Source organism: Eretmochelys imbricata, chromosome 1 (assembly GCF_965152235.1).
Source record: "Eretmochelys imbricata isolate rEreImb1 chromosome 1, rEreImb1.hap1, whole genome shotgun sequence".
Lineage (NCBI taxonomy): Eukaryota > Metazoa > Chordata > Testudines > Cheloniidae > Eretmochelys > Eretmochelys imbricata.
The window spans coordinates 293,795,910-293,814,937 of NC_135572.1; the positions used below are offsets into that span (position 1 = coordinate 293,795,910).

At 39.4% G+C, this 19,028-nt stretch overlaps 1 protein-coding gene across 5 annotated transcripts in view; it reads right to left on the reverse strand.

The window, feature by feature from the left end:
• CNOT2 (CCR4-NOT transcription complex subunit 2) overlaps positions 1-19,028 on the reverse strand; it is a 151,990-nt gene that overhangs the window by 25,833 nt on the left and 107,129 nt on the right. For all 5 annotated transcript variants that reach the window (XM_077832889.1, XM_077832895.1, XM_077832874.1 and 2 more), the window contains 6 exons: positions 11,676-11,742; positions 8,311-8,458; positions 7,482-7,664; positions 4,712-4,791; positions 3,056-3,181; positions 1,008-1,132 (listed from right to left, as the gene is read on the reverse strand). In XM_077832889.1, the coding sequence (XP_077689015.1) occupies positions 1,008-1,132; positions 3,056-3,181; positions 4,712-4,791; positions 7,482-7,664; positions 8,311-8,458; positions 11,676-11,742 (729 nt within the window). The remainder of the gene's footprint in view (positions 1-1,007; positions 1,133-3,055; positions 3,182-4,711; positions 4,792-7,481; positions 7,665-8,310; positions 8,459-11,675; positions 11,743-19,028) is intronic.

Sequence of the window (19,028 nt, forward strand, 5' to 3'; positions counted from 1 at the left end):
TTTTTCAAGTTTATTCTTATTTAAATGTTTCATGTCCTCTGTCCAGTAAATACTGGATATGTAACAATATGAGTGACAAACTAGAATCACAAAAACCCACCAATATTTGCCAAACCTTGCTATCATCAAACTACACTGGAATACGGATAACTGAGGACAAACAACCCCGAACCATGCAATTACACTATTAATATTTACATTGCTGATCGATACCAATATTACCAAACTTTCAGAATCAATAAACTTATACATGTAAAGATGCAATAACTAAAAGGATGCAGAATAGTCTGGTCGTTAAGGTATTAGGAGTTAGAAATCTTAATTCCTGACTATGACACAGATTTCCTGTGTGATATTTGGTTAAGATCACTTTATCCCTGTGCCATTATTTCCCTATCTATAAAAAAAAAATGGGGAATAACAATATTTACCTAGCTCTCAGGGACACTGCGAGACTTAGCTCATTACGTTTGTAAAGAACATTGAGAACCTCAGTGGACGGTGCTGTAGTGTGGAAAGTATTATTGTTGTTACTGGAGAAAGTAACATGTGAATCTAGCTAAGAAGAGGGAGGGAAATACTTCCAGTTCAGCTATGTTAAAACTCAGCACCGGGAATTTTAGAACAATTATTTCTTGATTCTAGAAGCAAACTTTGTGATATATACCTGAAAGAAACAATTAAACTCAGGTTTTCTAGCTCCAAAAGTGTACATAAAAGTACACAGGACTTTTTGAAACTGAGAAAGTAATTTGATTTCCCTCCACCCCAAATAATCTGTTATCAAGGTCATTTTCATGGTCAGAAGACAAGTGATTCCCTAGGAGAGCCAATCTGCATAGTACATATAGTGATATTTCAATTACTGAGTAGTTTATAGAAGACCTCTTAAAATTTGTCACCTGGAAGTACAAGTGTACTCAAATTGCTTTATTGCCAATTTTAAACTAAGTTGTTGAAAAACAAATGAACTGGAGGGAAAAAATAAAGTTTTAACATTTACTTACAGATTTACTGTCATCATTACTTGATGTTGGATCTTTGTAACTGGAGCCTGGTAATGCTGGAAAATCTTCATTGTGTATTGAGAAGTCCTGGGATTGCTCACTTGCTGGTTTTGTTACCATTCCGACTATGATCCAAATGAGAGCAAGTACAATATTAATAACTTATGAAAACATTTTTCTGCTGCTGCATAACATTTTTATGAGCGAGTGGTGAAGTGCAACAGACTTTAAAAGAACAGGAAATATGAAAAAAATGAAAGTGTGTTGGTTTACTGGAACTGTACGTCACTGACTCAGTTCTCTTATTTAAATTAGATGTAGTAGAAAACTTTGGGACCAAATTCACAACTAGCACAACCGCACTGTTTTTATTGAAGTTACACTAAGAATTAATTAGGCCCAATAGTTTTACTATTATTAACACTAAACATCTTACACAACATCTGAATAAGCAGAAGAACCTTGAGAGGAGTTTTTAAAATATTAAAGCAATTTGATAAAAAGGAAGGCAATAGTGTTTTGATAGTACAGATTTTTTTAAACTGAATTCTGTTTTCCTTTAAATTCTGAAAATGTTTCCTGAAATTTGGTTTGGCTTATATATTTTAAGTAAACATGCAGGTAATTTGCAATAGAACATCGCTATGTTATACTTGCCAGTGACTTAAACAGTAGGAAAAATGCAAGTCTACAGATATCAGCGGACCTCAATGCTCTGACCCTAATTTCAGAAAAGTAGGTCATTCATACTGGAAGATGGGATCCAGGGACTGAAGAGCAGCATTATTTATTATGCCAATATTAAAAAAAAAAAAAAAAAAGACTCCAGGGGTCAGCCTCTTGCTCAGACATACAGAAATAATATAGTAATCTGGCTACAAATTACTCCTCAGACCTATGATGCAGGGTAAATGCAGATAGAAGGAAACCTATAGCTCATCTTCCAGAGGTTCTGGATAGGTGTAGATGAGCAAAAGTATCGATACAAGTTGACATTAGACATTTTCCAGTGTTCTGAGGCCAAGAAAAGATCAGAGCTCCCTTTTTTTTTTCCAATTTAGGAAATAGGTTGACTGAATTCTGTTTCTTCTTTCTTCTGAATAAATGGATTCTGGCATTTATAGAAGCAAATAAGATCTTTTAGCAAAATGCTGATTGATATTCTAAAGGTAACAGAGCTTTTTCTGTCAGAAATTTGGAGAATGAGCTAAAAAGAACTTAATACCCTCTTTCTTGTAGTACCCAATGATAATTTATATAACAGCAAGTTATATGCCTAAGTGATATGCAGAAGTGATATGCAGTGCAAACATATATTAAGAAACAAGAAAAAGTTGTACTTTGAGGCTAAGCTACCCTGGTGACTTATACTAGAAATCACATGAGCAAAGATAATTTTTAACTATTCTACAAGTAGTTCTATTGCATAAGATTGGTATCTATTTAAAAAAAAAAAATCAATAAGCATCAAGTACGATGTTCACTATTAAAAAGTCAATAGGTAGCACAGTATAGGAGGAAACTGTAGCATCTCTGATAGGATGTCACATCTCTTAGCAAATGCTGACTTTTTAATGTTAATAACTGTACCAGTCAGATTTTATTTCTAAAATCAACTATTTACAAGGTATGCTGTGACATTTTGACCAACAGGCATCTAAAAGACAGGAAATCAATTTGACAGGAAACAAAAAACTGAAGCTATTTAAAAATATGCATATCCAGACTGAAAAAAATTGCCAGTTTTCAATCAAAGGTGAATTTAAACAGCTGAATTATAACAACTTGCAACATATTTGAAGTCAACTTCTAACTGAAGAGATGTTGGGTACTGTTTTCAAAAGCATCAAGGTAACCAGATTCTAAGTGTCTCAGTCACTTTTGAAATATGACTTAGGAGCCTAAGTCTTATTGACGGTCAACGGGACCTAAGCACTTTTTAAAATGTTACCCACTGTCTCATAACAACATATTACAAACAGCCATAGGTGAATCAGGCAAGTAAACATTTATTTTATTCAACAAAGTTTTCAGAAGCACATTCTTACCATACGGAGCCCTTCCAGCTAATGGGTTTATTAATGGTGTTGGGTTGCCACTTCCTTCCCTTCTATTTCTGTCTGCTAGTGCTGGAAAATCTGAAAGGTCCAATCCTGTCACATTTTCACTTCCATCTAAAATAAAAAGCACTCCATTTTTTAACCCCCTTGAATTTTTTACACAGGGACTGCAATACATGAAATCAAGTTTTTCTTCATAAAACAATAAAAGGATCAGAAATATTTTCTTTTCACGAACATGTACATTCAAACAAACTGATTTTTTTACAATGTTCAAATGCACACCACCTCCTGTCACCAAGATGTGATTTCCATGGTTTACAGTGCTAGCAATAGATGATATGCTGAAGAAATAAAATCCCACCTCTAAAAGGTAGGAGAACACTTCATTTTCTCTTCATGTTTCTATCAGTATTCTGTATAAATTTTTTTTAAAAAAAGCCTAGATGACAAAGCTAGGCTGTAGAGCATTTTTTGTTTTTAAAAGAACAACTCAATAATATATGCTAAGAGTCATGAATGTGACACTGCACCTGTACATTACAGGACTGAAGTCATCAGTGGTTCCACAGTGGGAAAGAAAGGCTTCACTGACAATAGGGAGCTAGCAAGAGAAGGGTTTGGAGAGGGGAAGTAGTACTATCGGTGGCAGCGCTGTAGGAGCCCTTTAATCGCTACTAACTCAGGACAAGGCAGAATAATGAAGCAATTGCAGAAGACACGTAGTAAAACCCAGGGTAAGGCATGAATTCCGATTTGCAACTGGTATCAGAGTATATACAAATTTTGAATTACAGGTTTATAATGCCATCACAGTGTTCTAGTGACTACACAAACCACTTGGGCATTACCCATTTACTTTATGACATCATCAGTACTTTTAAGATGTAATTATAACCTTGTAATTATATACAGAAAGCTTAGTACAGCCATACATACCTAAAGTAAAGAATTTTTCTGGATGATTTTATATATAGTTTTCTTAATACAAATGAACAGTCTGGAATTCCTAGAAACTATCACAACCCAGACTACTGATTTAAAAGGATCATTTTTTATATCTAAGAGGAGTTGGAAATAAGGGAAGATTTCTAAAAATAGTTTAAGAAGTTGTTCACCATAATATTTTCATACTAAACCGATACTTTCCCGCCCTCTATAGATTAATGAACATTTAACAGGATCACCCCTTTGTTGTCCCTGGATCTCTAAATTATTTTTGACTTTGAAACTGAATGGCTGTTATGAATGTGTGTATATTTAAAAAAAAAAAATCCATGCAAAACAAACTATTTTCAGTGTAATTTAACTCTTTCTACTTTGTCTTTAAAAGTAATATAAATATTAATTTCTAGTATAATTTCAGAAGTGTTATTTTTATGCTATGTGCTACTACCTAAATGTATTTTGTATTTTCCATATGATCTTAAAAACTGAATTACGCATTTGTCATATATTAATGTCAGCGTTCCAATTTATGTGCATATTCTTAAGTAATGGAAACAATTCTGTACAAAGCCATTAAGCATAATTACAAAAAAATCACAATTAGAGACAAATATCTTTAACAACCTGGGGTTTTAACCAGCTAACATACATACCTCCTATTGTACTTTATACTCTACCTATTTAAAGGAAACTCACCTGTTCCATTAAAAATGTTACTTGATAAGGAGTTATTCATTCCAAATGCCTGATTCCTGTTCATTCCAAATCCAGACATACTGTGCACAAAAACAAAAATTCAGATACAAGAAATAAACACTTTCTAACTTCAACTGAGTGAGAGAAGATAGGACAAGAAAGGAAAACGAAGAAACTTTATTAACACCTTCACAGGCTAAGAAACCTGCATTCATCTTTCAAATTCAGTTTTCACTGTTTTATACTTTGCACTTGTCAAATCTGTGTAAACAATGGGGCAATTAATCAAGATAATTTTATTATAAATGTCTAACAATAGACTATTAAGAAAAATGCTCAGAGATTTAAGGATAACAGAGCCATAGGCATTAAAATAACAAATTCATAAAAGTGAATCATGACAAAGTTAATATATCTATGGATTAAGTGAATCATGACAAAGTTGATATATCTATGGATAAAGAGAATACAGCAGACACCATCTTGACTTTGCTAAGGGACATGATACAGTAAAGTCAAGAGGGTATTTTGACAAGATAATCTCGGCTTGATCTGTCCATGCTAACTCTTATTTTCTCTCGTGCTTTATTAAGAAAAGCAATTAGGCTAAGGTCTAAAAAAAGGAAGTAAAAAAGGCTATCCCCCTTAACCTTTTGTGTTTACCATTTCCCATATGTGGGCACACATCAATCAGGGAACTTGACAACTTGCTTTGCCTACTAGTAGCCATAATCACCCTTGGAGGGGCCAGAGAAACTGCTTTCAGTTCCCCTAACACAGTTCAAGAGATTGAGTAGGGGAACAGTAAGTGCAGAATGACCCTGTTCAGCTTGGCTTCAGCAAGGTGGTGTATTTGGAATACATCAAACACAGCTGTTACTCTGAAACCTATCAAACCCTTTGACTCTTATCTATCAGCCACTTGAAGAAACAGATTTCTGTTATCTTCTGGAATTCTAAATGAGGTGAGAGCATGGACAAAACCGTGGATCTTCATGTAGTTAGTAAGGGCATGCAATATAGCCTGTGATATATAGTACTTTTCACACAACACATTTCAACAAATAAAATCCAGCAATTAAAAGAGTCCTCAGACTAGGGATTTCAGAGAGATACAAGAGGTCAGACAGCCTGAGAAAAAATTGCCCCACAGTTATTTGTTACCGGTGTGTTATCCAACTTTATATCAATACATAGTGCTGCCTCTTTAGGAAAATGTAGGTAGCTGATGAGGAGAAAGTTAAATATTCTACAAATTTTGAAATAGCCAACACACTGTTCAAATTGGGAAAAATGTTTAGAGAATATTTTATGGAAGTGATCATCAATTATGTGACCATCAAAAAAATTCATAAAATCTTCATGAAGTTTTTAACTTTATCCACAATAGTACTGATGTCTGTAAATTTAGTGTTAACAGTGGCATTTGTAGTATACTTTAACATGTGTATTTATAGTCTTGTAGGTACATATTTGCCTTTAAAGTCAAATGAATAACCCCACACTGGAAATATCTTTAATAAAAAATAGCAACCTGGAAACTAGTGAGCAGCCCTTTCTAAATGGGAGAGGGACACAAGAAGAAAACATACGATGTATAAAAGATGAAGACAATAATTCAAAAGCTATTGCAGACTGGGATTTCAATATCTCTGAATTACTGTTGAAAACTAAGAAAAGGGGCATCTCAATTAATGTTAATGAGCTTTTTTTTAAAAAAAACAAAAAACAAAAAAAACAACAAATCACAACAATAATTTATTTGCTCCTTTATTTGTGGATATTCATTACAGCAAACATGCTGAGGTAGCCTATAGAGAGAGAGGAGCAAAAGACCCCTCTCATGCCACAAGGCAGGGATTTTAACAACTGCTGCCAGATCCCTACTGTGGCTGGCTGAGGAGATCATCAAGATCTTCTTTTCTTGAAGTGGATAGGAATTGTACAAACTAAGAGATTAAAAACATTATCTTAAAATTTCTCTCCCTCTCATTCTTCTTTTACATGACGTTGGGTTGGAGAAAGCGTATGACTGACATGAGTTAGTTTGCGAACAGTACAGAGAGATTTAAATGAAGAAAAGATGAGGATTGGGAACACTGAGATTGAGTGGACATACTACTGTAAGATGTGGTAAAGCAGTTATAACCAAATGACAGTAGTGATTCTTTTTAATTGTTTATATACACAGATAACTTCAAAAATCAATATAAACCAAACATAGTTTATCTTATGCTGTGTTACTGTTAAGTTATTGATGATTCTGAGACCTATGCCTAGAGTGGAAGGAAAGGAACAGAGGCTGTTTGCAACGAATGCTCAGCTACAGGAGGGCAAGTCACTGCTTTCCAAATGGTTGCGTGGCTTGCAGTACGGAGGCGCAAGACTCCAAAGCATGTGAATCTACAGAGGCAATTCTCAAAGAACAACTATTATATTTTTAAATCTTGCCTTACTTTTTTCCAAGTGCATTTAATGTAACTTATAACCAGTACTAAAGTTAAAATGTGCAAAAAAAGGCCAACTTGCACTTTTAAATATGCATTTTTGCAGGAACAGTAGTGGATGACCAATGGCCAGGCAAAATTTAGTTTGAAGGCTTCAATCAAGAGAGTCTTATGTACATTTCAAAGCAGATACACAGTCTCCTGGCAGTAAGAATTCACCACTTCAAACTTTAAAATAATGGACAAAACTAGATTTTTATTTCAGGAATGCTGCTGAACATGCCCATACCTGCATGTTTATAGCTTGACCAAATCAGTCTTACCTGTTCACAGTAAAAGGTTGTCGAGAGGGTTGCTGCTTTGGCATACATATTATGCTAGGTGAGCTTCTGCTGGGGCTGCCTAACCCTGAACTGCTCATGCTGTTTGTCCTGCTGGGAATTCCAATGCCCTGACCAACCTGGGAGTGGTTCATCATATTCCTAGGATTCATAGGCAATATACCCCTGAAAGAGAGAAACCATCCAAAAAGTTGAACCTATACAACACCGTTCAACTTAAGTATAGAAATGGAATGAATAATCAATTTTTTAGGCAGTCAAGCTAGATTTATGAATAATTTCAATATTGCACATCATTTACGCAATTACTTCTCAGTAAATGGTACAGAGTTTTAGGTTTCTTCAAAAAAGTCATATGCTCCTTTATACAATGAGACGAGACAAATCCTTGGTCAAGTCTAGTGTAGAACACTTATAAAAATATATGAAGTGAAAAAAGTCTTGTGAGTGTGAAAACATCATATAGCTAAATCAACAGATTTATAAAATCTTTTGTTAATATTAGTGCTTCTGTCCTACCCCCTTGATATTCTGAATGCTGTATAACATGCATACAATTTTAACTACACATTTACCAAAGCAGTCAAATGATGTCTTGTGTTCCTGCAACAGAATTTGCAAGTGAACACTATCCTTACACATACAAACACTGTATTACAAATATAATTTTCCTCAACACAGTCAGTGATCCATAAAAGGAAATATTTTTTCTTTTTTATTAACTATAATGTAAAATAGTTTAGGTAAAATATGCTTAAAAACCGCTCTGCAGAAAAAAACAATTGCAGAAATATCAGCTACCAATAAATACCTGCTCGGAGATGGAGGCGTATGAAGTGACATTGTTGGTACCCCTGTTGTTGGCGTTACGTGGCTCGGTAACTGAGTGCCTTGTGATAAGCTGCGATTTAACTGAGGGGTATTGTTGCTCATTCCCCTCATTGGAAGGCCTAGTGCACCTATTGAAAAAAATTCAGAGGGGTGGAAATATGTAGCAATCAGGAACAAAGTGTTATCCATCTGGTGTAGATGGGAACTTAATCTAATTTGACATTTTAAAAAAATATTAGTGTAATTCTGTAAGAAAATGAAGTGAAAAAATTAAGCCCTTACTTACATGATCTAAACTCAGTTATTCCAAATATGCTGTCTTTTTGTAATTTTCAGACAGAAGGTTTTTTATTTGAAAGCTTTTCATACTTGACAAGCACTACCAAAATTGCATTTCCATTGATATTTGCATTCTACAGTAAGCGTTACAGGTTTAATTTTATATCAGTAATTTGCAGGTTTTATGTTCCGACTGGTTTATTAGACTCAGTACTGAAATATAGTTTTAAAACTGAAGGAATAGTACAAAAGAGTGTCCTGACTCTCATTTTGTATTTTGAAAAAACTTTAATTATATAAGCGATAAGCAAGACTTAATGTTCTTCTTTAAAGTGTCTTACAATCTTGTTTAAGAATTTTTATTTTTTGTCATCTATTGGCATCATGTTTATCTTCTAAAAAGCTATGTCAAACAGCATTTCATGTAAGCATTAAAAACAATCTATATTTGATTGAGTCCACATGCACTTCATAAGAGCATTTTTAAAATGAAAGTAGGAAAAAAAATCACACTCATTTTTAAAAAAACTAAATAATTAAATAGAAAAATATGTATTTGGCAAAGAGTAATAGTTGTAACTGGACCCCCCCACCCCCAACATTAGACAAATGCTATTTCTAGAATAGGCTACTTACACAATTTAGAATGATTTTATACTAAATATAGTACATTTAGATTTATGTAAAATTTTAGTTAGAAGATACATTTTCAGAAAGTATAAGCGGATACACACTCGGCCTGCATTGAAAACATTATTTCATCTTATGCAAAACAATACGAACATCTTTCATACAAATATTAATAATTTAGTTTTCAAATAGTATGCTTTTTAGAATTGTTCTGTCAAGTATAAAGTGCTTCTTCTTGACCAGAGAAATTCAGTATCTGTAATTAATTTAAGTCTAATGTTCTGAAATAAGAGAAAAGTGAGATTTTAACTGTCCACTAATATAATAAAAATCATTGTGAATGCCATACTACACATTAAATATTACTGTGTTCAAAAAATGCTTCACCATAAATGTGTGGGTGTATACAGCAAATAAAGAAACCATTTCAGCGTGAAAGACAAATAAAATGGAAATTCACAGTATTTAAAACAATTGGGATAAAAAAAAAACTCTGTGGAGAAATGCTCTCTTGTTTTCTGAGGACATTTCCAAATATTGTGTATGACTTTCTCCTGATTCACAAATCAATTTTTCTATTTAAATTTGAAAAAAAATTCTGAATTATGTCCAAATATAATAAAAAGGAAATTTCATGTAATGTATATGGAGAAACAAAACTAGCACACGTAACAGTGCAGCTAAAAAAATATTCCTCATAACTGGTCAATTGGTTTGGCAGCATGGTGGTGAACTAGATCTCTAAGGAACTGATTTAGAAGTTGACCTCACAGTGCAGAACATAGGAAGCATTCTCTGCGGAAAGTGAAAGAGAAAAATAGATTTCAGCTGGCCCGCAGAGTGAAAATTCAAACCCTCTGCAATTGCCAGTGATAGAATATTTTTTTATATCTGAATATATGTAAAACAGATGGAGTTTGATCCTCCAAGTCTCATTGTAAATTTGTGGATGGACAGCTGAAATCTATTTTTCTCTCTCTTTCACTTTCCCATGTTAATACTTCTAATAGCAATGACTTCAGTTGACCATTGGAGAAAAAAATAAAAAGCTAATTTTGTGCCTGGAAATCGGGTTTCTTTAACTCAGATTTACAATAATACCATTCCAGAACAAGGCACATACATAGCTGGATAATGAAGCAGATGCCACTACTCCAATTCTAAGTATGTTGGCATGTTCAATTTTATTCTTCCATAAAACATTTTAATGGTTAAACATCATCTAGTCCCAAGCATGGCATTCCAGACTTTGGGAAGAAATAGAAGCCTGTTCTAGTATGACCCTCTACTTTAAGCATGATTCCACTTAAGATAGATTGCACTTTAGGCACCACAGCCAGAACTGATTGAAATATTAGGTTGTTAAGAAAAATGTATTAGATCATCTGGGTGACTTAATGGGCATAATGAATACAACTGCAATGAATAAAAAGGTACAAAAATAGCTATAGCCCCAAGCTATAAAGATAATGGAGACTAAAAGAGGCTCAACAATGCCAGATTAAGGCCCCAAAAATGAGAATAAAGCTTCACTCCCAGATTGCCTAGAAATGGATTTAAAGAAAATTCATCATTGGAATGAATGTACCAGTAGGTCTAACACTGTTACTCATCAACAATCTGTGGGGCAACCACTCTTGCTATTAAGAGCTTGAATGTTATTCAAAGAAAAATTAAATACTGTATCAGAAAGACTGCATCTTCTAGGAGACAATACACTTGCCCTGTCCAGCTAAAAAAGTCACTTGCTAAAATACCCTAGAAGATACTTTACATACAGTGTCTGCTGCCAATGGAAATTGACTAGAAAATTCCAATCAAGTCTACTCAGGAGGTGGTAAAATACTTAAAATCCTCCTGTAAAGCACACAACCAGTCTTTCTGCAGCTGCTAATTTAAACTTTTAACAGATGCAGGGAGAAAAGGAAGAAATGGAGGGTGGAAAAATAACTATTAACCTTGAATATTTTCCCCAGCTTTACTACCTCATATTTTACAGACAGAATTAAGAATGACCAACTTTTAGAAGAGAATCAATTTGCCTTTTGTGGGTATACAATACCACATTACAAATCAAGCTATTCACTTGATTCTGTATCTATTATTCGGAAAACTAGGTTTATTTTGGCCTCTTATTTTAATTTTCTTTTTAAAAAAGTCATGGCTAAGCCACAGATATCCTTTATACTGTGTTTAACTATAGACTATTCTGGTGATATTTATTTAGCAACTGTAGGCCATCAAATCATGGCAAATGCATAAAAAACTATGAACCCAAACCTAAAATGTATCTGGCACAGGTCACACACAAAAAGACATGCAACCTCTCCTATGTAATTAACAGAAAAAACAATATGCATATTCTCCCTCAAGATGTAAAAATGGCACATCCATACATCATAAAAGAAGCATATTAATAATAAACAGAGTACTTACTTTGTTGCCCGTATAAACTTGCCCCAAACTGAGACAGCTGACCTGATGTAGATGGTGATGCCAGCATCTATATTAAAAACAAACAAAATGAACGAATTGTTACCAAAAGGACAAAGAAAGATAGATACTTCAATGCTCTAAAAAACAATACCTAAAGTTTGTAATATCATACTGATGTTAATATCAAACTTCACTTTCAATGGTCTCAAACATCCCACTCAGTTGCTTCTGGAACAATAAATACAACCACACACACATCACTACAGAAATTTTTTTAAGGTATACAGAGGACAATCTAATGACTCAAAGTAAGAAGACTCTAGCCAGAGGAAAAGGCACTCTACACCTACACTTTACTAATAACGAATAACTGATTTAGAATAGGAAAATGTTAAGGAAGCTTGGAACCAGTGACCATAAGCTACCTGAATTCAGTATAGAAAGGGATAGGTTCACAGAACAGTGCAGTTGTTTTAGGAAAGCAAATCTGGGGGGAAATAAGATATCTATTAAAATCCACCAGCGTATAAAAATTGTAAAATTCAAGAATGTCACATAAGTGAGGCATGACAAATCTCAATTCCTCAGAAAAAGAAAAATACAAGGAACAAAAACCAGCTATTGTGAATTTATGAGACAAAGACGTGAAGTTAAAAGAAAAACCTGTAGTGGAATTTATGAGTGAGGCATCCAAATAAAAAGTCACAGTGATGTCTAGAAGAGGCAACAGAAAAATAGTATGAATTAGAGCTAGCCCAGAAGATTAAGTGGACTCAAGATAGCATTTAGAAATATTCTTGGGGAAGAGGAGTCGAACAATTAAGCTGAAAGGGAGATTCCAGAAAATCTGTTGGTTAAGAGCAGATGACTGAATATTAAGAAAATATGAACATTAATAGCTGATAACTGATATACATAACAATTAAGTAATTAGCTATCAAACTACTTGTAGCACTTACAATTATGTTTTGAAAAATCAGAGAACTTGAGAGGTACTGGACAATTAGCACTGGACATTTCTATAGCCAGTAAAATATTGGAACAAAGATTAAGAGAAAAAAATTATAGTAGAGGATAATGGAACCATAACTAACAGCATGGCTTAAAGAATAAATCCTGGAAGACAATGTTTTTGTTCTGAGGAATTACAAAAATAATCACAATTTACTGTGTCATGAACTGTTATTTGAAAAGATAATTCAAATTGTCTTGGCCTGAGAACAAAGGTGTAAAGACTATAAAAATGGCCATTGATTCAATAACAATGTACTCAGTTGGGGAAGTCTAGCTGAACTATGAGTAGATATGACATTCTTACTGAGAACATGAGATACCAAGCTCTCCCAGAAGATATCTGACTAAATTGATCTTGCAACACTTACCCCACCCCACCCCCAAAAAGGGGGGGGTGGGGAAGAGAGAATTCAAATGGTTTTCCATAAGCCTGTTTCAGACTGAACAGAGGTGGTATTTCTTGGATAAATGTCACAAGAAAGTAGTACATACAACAATTTTGGTATTTTATATAGTGGTACTATACACTTATGTAGACAGAAGCACTTATAGGCTATGAAGGTGCTCTGGTTTACTCTGTGATGCTGGTATAATTGATTCCCATGCCATTAGGGGGAATGAGAGATATTTGAGATATTTACAATGAGAAATATTTCTATCTGACATTCCCATTAACAGATGCCTAAAATCTTGTCTTATCTTTTGCCATCTTTTCATCTTTCAGATCAACATTGAAATATTCCGCTCAGTCCTGGCACTTAACATACACTGGCTTCTTAGAAGGACTAGTTTATTCATAATTATGTCTTCTGATTTGCTTCATGTAAGTTACAGAAGATTTAATAAGAAAATGATGGATAATATTAAAAAGGATTCCTTCCTGAATTCTAGAAATAAAGGTCAATTCAACTTAGAGGCATTAAGTTGGAGATCAGGGCCCTCATTCAGCAAGGTATGTAAGCACACACTTAAGTTTAAACATGTGAACAGTCCCTGTTAAGTCAATTAAATTTTTGGCACATTCTTAAGTATGCTGCTGAACTTGGGCTCTATTGTATAAGAAACTGCTAACTTAATAAGGGAAGGGAAAATCCTTTTGGAACTCTGGTTATTGAAAATGGATGGGTTGAATTTAAATTTTAAATTTTGTGGTTCTCAAAACATCAGTAAGGAGAGCGCCCCAAAGCATCCCTAAGATGGGTCTATCTGAATGACAAGGTTATCTCAACACACTTTTTCTTGTGGTGAAAAAATTAGAGGGGCCACATTACACACACTAAAGTAGGATATTTAGTATTTATGGCCTAAAAGGCAAATAAGGCATTTTTATTTCTTCCCACAATGGCAAATTTAATCGAACATGTCTACAGGAAACTCAGAAAAGTTGTTCATAGGTCCTTATGGTCTGCATGGTCTCAATTTAATGAACACATCCTCAGGTCATAGCTAAATGGATGAATGCCTCGCAGAAAAAATGGTTACTTACCACTCGTCACTGTTGTTCTTCATGATGTGTTGCTCATGTCCATTCCAATAGGTGTGCGCGTGCATGATTGTTGGAAGGTTTTTTCCCCTAGTGATTCCCATCAGGTTGGCTGTGGAGACCCCTGGAGTGGTGCCTTCATGTTGGTGAATACAGGCCCCTGCCGACCGACTGCCTGCTCAGTTCCTTCTTGCCAGAATACTCCGACAGAGGGGAGACGGGTGGGACTTGGAATGGACATAAGCAACACATCTCAAAGAACAACAGTTACGAGAGGTAGGTAACCATTTTTAATTCGAGTGATTGCTCATGTGCATTCCAATAGGTGACTTCCAAGCAGTTTCCCTGGGGGAGGGGTCCGAGTTCACCTGGTTGCTGACTGCAGGGCCGCCCTGCCAAAGGCTTGCTTGTTTGGTAATGGTGTAGTGTTACGTGAAGGTGTGGATGGAAGACCACGTTGCTGCCTTGCGTATGTCCTGGTTAGGGACCTGCGCCAGGAATGCCACGGATGACGCCTGTACTGTCATGAAGTGTGCTGTAAGTGGAGAGGTTGGAATTTTAGCCAGGTTGTAGCACGTCCTGATACAGGACTTGATCCATGATGAAATGTGCTGGGACAAGATCGGGAGCCCCCTCATCCTTTCTGCGATTGCAATAAAGAGCTGTGCTGACTTACGAAATGACTTTGTACGCTCAATGTAGAATGCTAGGGCACGCCTAACGTCCAGGGAATGGAATATGTACGCTCTGTTACTGGCATGAGGCTTAGGGAAGAACATAGGTAAAAATATATATTAGTTCACATGAAACTGGGAGACTATCCTCGGCAGAAACGCAGGGTGAGGGCGTAGCTGCACCTGGTCTTTATAAAAGACCATATAGGAGGGCTCAGAAGTCAGCACTCTGAGCTCGGATATCCTTTTGGCCGAGGTTATGGCCACAAGAAAGGGCACCTTCCAGGAAAGGTAGGACACAGAGCAGGCTGCCATGGGCTCGAAAGGGGGCCCCATGAGTGCGGAAAGGACCAGGTTGAGGTCCCACTGGGGAACGGGCCATCGTACCTGGGGATAAAGTCTGTCCAAGCCCTTGAGAAACCGGTCCACCATGGGATTGCTGAAGACTGACCTACCTGCTGCCCCCAGGTAGAAGACCAAAATGGCAGCGAGGTGTACCCTGAGAGATGATATTGCCAACCCTTGCTGCTTGAGGTATTACAGGTAGTCCAAAACAAGGGGAATTGGGGTTAGCTACGGTTTGGTGCCCCTCTGCAGAGACCAAATGGAAAAGTGCTTCCACTTTGCCAGGTTTGAGGCAAGAGTGGAGGGTTTCCTAATTCTCAGCAGGACCTCCCTCACTGGGTCCAAACACTGAAGCTCAAGAGGGTTCAGCCATAAAGTTTCCACGCCACGAGGTGGAGGGACTCCAGGTTGGGGTGTTGTAGACGGCCATGGTCCTTTGTGATGAGGGTCGGGCACGCAGGAAGGGCTACTGGTCTGTCCACAGAGAGGTTCAACTACATGGTGAACCAGTGCTGGCGGGGCCATGCTGGCACTATAAGGATCAAGAAAGCCCTGTCCTGGCGAGTCTTGAGGAGGACTTTGTGTACGGGGCCGGGGGGGGGGAGAACGCATATAGCAGGTGACTTGTCCATGAAAGGCGTCTGCGATGGAGCCTGGGCTGTGGTTCAGGAAAGAGCAGAACTGCTGGCACTTCCTGTTGCTCTGCATTGCGAACAGGTATATGTGGGGAAAGCGCCACCTCTGGAAAATCGAGTGCGCGATGTCCGGCCTGAGGAACCAGTTGTGACCTGAAATGAGCGGCTGAGGCGATCGGCTAGCTTGTTGTGCACACCTAGGTGTAACGCCTCTGGGTGCATCGAGGGGGTGATGCAAAAGTCCCACAGCTCAAGGGCTTCTCGGCAAGGGGAGTGGAGGAAGCACCACCCTGTTTATTTATATAGAACATTGCTGCAGTGTTGTCCGTCAGTACCGACACTCAGGCACCCTGAAGGCAGGCCTGGAATGCTTGGCATGCCAGATGAACCGCCCTCAGCTCCCTTACATTGATACGCAGTGATAATTCTGTGTGGGACCACAGGCCTTGGGTTCTGATATTGCCCAGATGCGCTTCCCAACCAAGCGCAGAGGCTTCCGTGACTAGGGATAGCATAGGTTGGGGTTTGGCAAAGGGTACTCCCACACAGACCACTTGTGGCTGCAGCCACCAATGGAGAGACTCGAGAATGCGAGGGGGGAGGGTAACTGTGGTAGGCACCTCTTATTATTTCTGCCCCATCTCTTGGACGAGTCTCGTCTGGGAGGCCCAGAGTAGAAACGGGACGGGGGCTGAGGCTTAAAAGGCTTTCTTTGGAGTGCAGGGGTGGGGATCCCCAAACACTTAAAAGTCGCCCGCGAGGCCTTAAGGCTGTGCAGGCGAGAGTCTGTATTTTGGGCAAACAGGCCTGCACAGTCAAAGCGGAGGTCCTGAATTGTGTTCTGGTCCTCAGGTGGTATCCCCGACACCTGCAGCCACACACTGTGCCTCATTGTAGTGGCAGTGACCATAGTCCAAGCTGCCCAGTCCGCCGTGTCTAATGCGGCCTGGAGGGAGGTTCTCGAGGCCACCCTGCCCTCCTCAAGGAGTGCACTAAACCCATTGCGCAAGTCAGCCTATAGTAACTCCTGGAACTTTGCCAACGAGCTCCACTAATTGAAAGCACAGCGGCTAAGTACCGCTTGCTGGTTGATCACTCAAAGCTGGAGCCCCCCGGTCGAGTAGTAGACCTTTTGGCCTAAAAAGGTCCAGCTTCTTAGCATTCCATGACTGAGGCACGGGACCTGGCTGCCCTTGCCGCTCCTTATGATTTGCCGCATCAACCACCAGAGTCCGCAGTTGGGGGTCGGTGAAAAGGTGTTTGTACGTTTTCTGAGGCACAGAATAGTGTCTTTCCACCCCTTTAGTGATGGGTGGTATTGAGGCTGGAGTCTGCCAGAGCACCTTAGTGATGCTCTGGATCGTTCTTATTGGGGCAAGGCCACCGTAGATGGACCCTCTGGGGCAAGGGTCCGACTCATCCATGACCACCTCTGCCTGGAGACTGAGGTTTAGGGCCACCCTACTAAGAAGGTTCTGGTGTCCTCTGGTGTCCATCTGGTGAGGAGACCTGTGGGACAGGTCTTTCTGCACTTCTGGCTCTCTGGAGGCTGGGTCAGGTACCTCGGAGCCTCCCTGTGACTGATGGCACGGGTTCGGGTGCTGCGCCTGAGTATGAGAGCCCAGAGTCCCTGTCTCATGCAGGGAGCAGGAGCCCTGGGGGTGTGGCGAGCCAGCGATGTTGCTGAGAGGGGGCACGAGGTGTGGAAGCCTGGAGCCTTGACCCTGATGGTAGACCCAAGGACTCCAAAAGGGCCATTGTACTGGGCTGGCCAGGCGATTGCCAGTGCCAATGAGTCAACTGGTCTGCAGTGCCGCGAGCGGTACTGGCTGCGTCGAGACACAGAAGCCTCAGCGTCTGACTCAGACGAGTAGTCTGTGCCTGACCACGGGGGGCGGAGCCCGACGGTGCCGGGGAGCGGTACCGGGGTGATGGTGAGTGGCGCCATAACATTGTGGGCTTGCCGTGATGATGAACCAGGGGTGGTGCCGCCATCGGTGTCACAAAGGGTGCCGGAGCCATATGTGGCACTGGAATAGACACTGCAGCCGGTGCCCTCTTCGGTGCCGCTGACAGCGCCTGGACTTGCAGTGCCGGAGCTCACACCTCAGGGGCTGGGGACTGCGCCGTCATGGCAATGAGGTCCCGCGCTGCCTCATAGGTATTCAGTGTGGAGGGAGGTAGAGCTTGACCTCCCAAATCCTCCCGAGCTGGGGAATCCACCAGCACCAGACTCAACGGGCCTCCCGTTGGAGTCAACAGTGACGGGTCTTGAGGTCCAGACCGTGGGTGTCCCACCAGAGGACGCACCCCGCTGGAATCCCCTCATGGCTTCTTGATGGGGGAACGACCCCTGACCGCCTTCTTTTTCTTATGCAGCACTGGGAACTGTGAGCGGTGCCACCTGGTAGCACTGGCCTTATGAGTCGGGGAGCGGCGCTGGTGCTCCTTGGAGGAGTCCTCTCTCGGTGCCAGGACACCCCGCACCGAGGCCAGGGCACTGCGCACCGATGATGCCAGTGCCAGCTGGGAGCGGAGGGCTGACTCCCTCAGGAGGAGCTTCAAATGATAGTCTTGCTCTTAGTCCTGGGTCTAAAGCTCTTGCAAATTAGGCACTTATCTGTCTGATGGCCTTCTCCTATATACTTGAGATAAGCAACGTGCAGATCGCCTCTGGGCATAGGTTTTGCACACACCTCGCATGCCTTAAACCCCTGCAACTGAGGCATGCCCCTGTGCCTGGGGAAACTAAGGCGGGGGAAAAGCCCGGCACAGTAAGCCCAACTAACTACAAACTAATAACTATTTACAACTAAGATAACGGAACCATTAGGAGGGCACTTGCGAATTCAAGAGACTGAGCTGCTCCAACGACCATCACAGAATCATAGAATATCATGGTGGGAAGGGACCTCAGGAGGTCATCTAGTCCAACCCTCTGCTCAAAGCAGGACCAAATTCCCAACTAAATCATCCTAGCCAGGGCTTTGTCAAGCCTGACCTTAAAAATATCTAAGGAAGGAGATTCCACCACCTCCCTAGGTAACCCATTCCAGTGTTTCACCACCCTCCTAGTGAAAAAGTTTTTCCTAATAGCCAACCTAAACCTCCCTCACTGCAACTCGAGACCATTACTCCTTGTTCTGTCATCAGCTACCACTGAGAACAGTCTAGATCCATCCTCTCTGGAACCCCCTTTCAG